At 49.9% G+C, this 4,171-nt stretch overlaps 1 protein-coding gene across 1 annotated transcript; it reads left to right on the top strand.

Annotated features, from left to right (window-relative positions):
* The first annotated feature begins 1,775 nt into the window (after nucleotides 1-1,775).
* On the top strand, nucleotides 1,776-3,781 carry LOC133916271 (cytochrome P450 CYP72A616-like). Its single transcript, XM_062359886.1, has 4 exons — nucleotides 1,776-2,351; nucleotides 2,459-2,703; nucleotides 2,817-3,201; nucleotides 3,306-3,781. Exons 1-4 carry the CDS (start codon nucleotides 1,821-1,823, stop codon nucleotides 3,729-3,731), a joined length of 1,587 nt encoding a protein of 528 aa, XP_062215870.1. The 5' UTR covers nucleotides 1,776-1,820; the 3' UTR covers nucleotides 3,732-3,781.
* The last annotated feature ends 390 nt before the right edge of the window (nucleotides 3,782-4,171 follow it).

The following is a 4,171-nucleotide window of genomic DNA, read 5'->3' on the forward strand; positions in this document are numbered from 1 at the left end:
CTGGCTAACCTTATCTCCTAACATCGTAGAAGAAACCCCACATTGCCATTCTACATGAGTTTATTTTGTTGAAACAAACCGGTAGGAGAGCTACCACCACTACAACAAAACAGGCCATCCGAGTCAGGTTATCAGTTTCGGCTAGGCTAGAACCGGCATTGATGAAGTATCAACGCTGGTTTATAACTTCCTGCGCTCGATCAATGATCGAACAGGGTTCAACCGGCACTGATACTACCGGTGGATCCAAAATTTCTATACACCTTGATTTTAGCTCGTGCCTCAGGTCCAGTCCAGCTCATCTCTCTCTTTCTTGCTCCCTTATCTATTCAGGCTCCCTCACCAGCTTGATCTCGTTCTTTCTCTCCCTTATCTCCTCACCAGCCTCTCCCCCCCCCCCTCTCACTAGCCTCCTCACACCCTCCCCACTAGCAACTCTGCCCCTTGAGAGATCCACGGCGGGATCTGGTGGATCCGGCCATGGATCTCGCTAGGGTCAGAGATCCACATTGCTTACGGGTATCTGTCGCCGTTGAAGCGATGCTAGGTATGCTCCAGCATGTGAGTGTGTTATGCGCCACCATTGAAGTGATTCGGGGCTCCAGCGTGTGCTTACTGATGTGTGGGCTACTGTTGTATTGGTGTGCGTGCACCGCTAGCAGGCCACCATCGTTCTGATAGTTGGACGGTGTGTCTGGATGGCTAGCGTGGTGGCGCCATTGTTGTTTTGTGTTAGCCGGCTGGTGTGATCCTTTATCACCATGTATTCTATGCTAGTAGCTGGCTGGTGCATACATGTGTGCACTGCTATTGTTCTATCACTGGACGAGATGCTTGCTCACTAGTGATTTTGCTCCCAGTTGATGCTGTCATCCTTGTGTCATGTGTGCTCCGGCTGGTCGTATGTGTATCGACCACCGTTGAGATTGGTCATATGGTTCCCCACGTTTTCTTGTGTGGATGGAGCAAGGCTACGCCGACGAGCCAAGTGGTCTCCTCAGCCGGAGCACGACGACGGTGGCAGAATCCGATGTGGGGCAGTGGCGGGCTCCGGCTCAATACATCGATCCAGCTCGTTTGCTGGCCCTTTTATTTTTTTAATTTTCTGAAAAAACCTCAGCACTGCCAATTGTTAAGTCAGAACTAATAGCACTTGACTATTAGTGTTGACTATACAGTGCAGACTGCAAAACCGGCACTGTTGACCCTTTTTGCTGTAGTGCACTAGTATTAATAAAGCAGGATATTCTGCATGAGTTTCTTAGTTGTGGTTTGCCACGGTCCAGCACTGACTTCTACCTTTTGACCGAACCATGGAACTTTACCAGCTCATCTTCTATCAGTTCTTTGAGGCTGGATAATTCAGGTACACAGCTGTTTCAATTCTGGGGGGTGGGGGGTATGTACTACGGTACTATGAAAAAGCAGCATGCTAGTCTCAGTGCTTCCCGATTATGCAATACGCGGTGTCTCCCCGATCCGAGCTCATAGCCATCAATCGACCATCAAACAATGCAGCATGAAAACCAACCTTCCTTCAAAAACATAGACTAAATTACCCTTCACATGGTGTCACTATGACCCGATCCCTATCGGAATTTCTTCTCCACCAAGTCCGTGACGAGCATGGCGTGACCCGCCTCATGTCTGACCGAAACGCATGGCTAGTCTTACACTCCAAGAAACCTTAAACAAATGAGCACAAGGGACTAATCATCCAATCAAACTACCGAAGTGGCACCTCTATTTAACCTGACTCCAAATGCCGTACCATATCCATCTCTAGTCAAAGTCCACTTGTATATTTAGCTGCATCAGCAATGGTTCTTGCAGCGTTGATCACAGCTGCGGCCTCAGTGCCACGGAGCTTCCTGGTCTGCGGTCTCCTGGGCCTTGTGCTGCTGTGGCAGGGCGGCCGGCTGCTGGACAAGCTGTGGTGGCGGCCGCGGCGGCTGGAGCGAGCTCTGCGCGCGCAGGGCCTCCGCGGCACGTCGTACCGCTTCCTCACCGGCGATATCAAGGAGTTCGGCCGGCTCAATGAGGAGGCCTGGTGTAGGCCGCTGCCGCTGGGGTGCCACGATATCGTCCCCCGCGTCACGCCGTTCCTCTACAACAACGTCCGGGAGCACGGCAAGACGTGCTTTTCTTGGTTCGGCCCGATGCCCAATGTGACCATCACCGACCCGGCGTTTGTGAAGGACGTGCTCTCCAATAAGTTCGGCCACTTCGAGAAGCCCCAGTTCCCGGCTTTGACGAAGTTGCTCTCGGACGGCCTCACGAGCCACGACGGCGAGAAATGGGTGAAGCACAGGAGGATCCTCAACCCTGCATTCCATCTCGAGAAGCTCAAGGTATATAAAATTGTTTCGTTTTTACTACCTAATATTTTTTTCAACGCTTGCGAATTATTTACTTTGATTGACGATGAGATTGATTCTTGGAGCGTATGTCCTTCCAGCTCATGCTGCCGGCGTTTTCTGCGTCCTGCGAAGAGCTTGTCAGCAGATGGACGCAGTCCCTTGGTTCTGACGGTTCATGCGAGCTGGATGTCTGGCCGGAGCTCCAGACCCTCACTGGAGATGTCATTGCCCGCACCGCATTCGGGAGTAACTACCTTGAAGGAAGGAGGATTTTCGAGCTCCAGGCCGAGCAAGCTGAGCGGTTCATAGGCGCCATTCAGAAGATTGTCATTCCAGGTTACATGTGAGTTACTGTTACTCCCGGTTCCTTGCGCATGCTCTCCTGCGGCTGAACTGGTCCTCTTCGTCTTTAGTTACACGACTGTTTATGTTATGGAACCTGAGTATTTATTACAGGTATTTGCCTACGAAAAATAATAAAAGGATGCGCCAAATCAATAAGGAGGTCAACTTGATTTTACGAGGTCTAATTGGAAAAAGAATTCAAGCTATGAACGAAGGTGAAAGCACCAACGATGATCTGTTGGGCTTACTGCTAGAGTCAAATATGAGGGGCACAGATGAGAGTGGCCAATCCAGCCTGGGAATGACCATCGAAGATGTCATCGAGGAGTGCAAGTTGTTCTACTTTGCAGGAATGGAGACAACGTCGGTGCTGCTGACATGGACAATGGTCTTGCTAAGCATGCACCCGGAGTGGCAGGACCGTGCGAGGGAGGAAGTGATAGGCCTGTTTGGGAAAAACAAACCAGAATACGAGGGATTGAGCCGACTGAAAACCGTGAGTTCTTGAAATTGTTATTTCATTTCAGATTCTTCATGAGGCTTCTACCACAATAATGAACCAAGGCACAAAAAATCGTGCTCTATCGTTGCATTTTGTAGTTGACAATGATCCTTCACGAGGTTCTCCGATTGTACCCGCCGGCCATTGTGTTCAGCCGAAAAACTTACAAGGAGATGAAGATCGGAGGCGTCACGTACCCTGCCGGTGTGATTGTGGAACTGCCCGTTCTGTTCATCCACCATGACTCAGATACATGGGGAAGCGACGTGCACGAGTTCAGGCCGGACAGGTTCGCCGAGGGGATCTCCAAAGCGTCCAGGGATCCGGGTGCATTTCTCCCATTTGGATGGGGGCCGCGCATATGCATCGGCCAAAACTTCGCGCTTCTTGAGGCCAAGATGGCGTTGTGCATGATCCTTCAGCAATTTGAGTTTCAGCTCGCGCCATCGTATTCTCATGCACCACATACGGTGATGACATTGCATCCGATGCACGGTGCGCAGATTAAGCTGAGGGCACTCTGATTATAGGACAATTGAATACCTATCGGCTATGTTCACAAATTACTTGTAATGTTACCATTAGCCGATATGGTGTTGGAAATAAATAACTAATGGGCTTTGGGCTGTCATGTATCATGTGAAACTTGATCGCTAACGAGGTGAACATGAGTACTAGCGTCGTTGGTTTCTCAAAATAATTTAGTGGCCTTTGTTTAGATAAAGGAAATAATTTAGTGGCCTATTCCATCAAAATACTTCTCGCAAAACATCAAGCAGGTGCTCAAAAATAGCAAAGGATCCCAATGATTTCCAAATGACCCACATGTGACACATGTAAACTACACAGTTTCCAAATGGAACCAGCGGATGTAGGGATGCCAACCTTACCTCCTCACATGGCCCGAATGCGGGGTGGTATCACCAACCATACCTGGGAGGGTTATTGACGCTACTGGTGAACG

The sequence above is a fragment of the Phragmites australis genome, chromosome 1 (genome assembly GCF_958298935.1).
Source record: "Phragmites australis chromosome 1, lpPhrAust1.1, whole genome shotgun sequence".
Lineage (NCBI taxonomy): Eukaryota > Viridiplantae > Streptophyta > Magnoliopsida > Poales > Poaceae > Phragmites > Phragmites australis.

Bases quoted from the DNA above. Each gene is read 5' to 3' on its own strand.
- LOC133916271 (XM_062359886.1), top strand. From the start codon at position 1,821: ATGGTTCTTGCAGCGTTGATCACAGCTGCGGCCTCAGTGCCACGGAGC. The intron at 2,352-2,458 runs GTATATAAAATT...ATGTCCTTCCAG, and splicing joins TCCATCTCGAGAAGCTCAAG to CTCATGCTGCCGGCGTTTTC. The intron at 2,704-2,816 runs GTGAGTTACTGT...TATTTATTACAG, and splicing joins ATTGTCATTCCAGGTTACAT to GTATTTGCCTACGAAAAATA.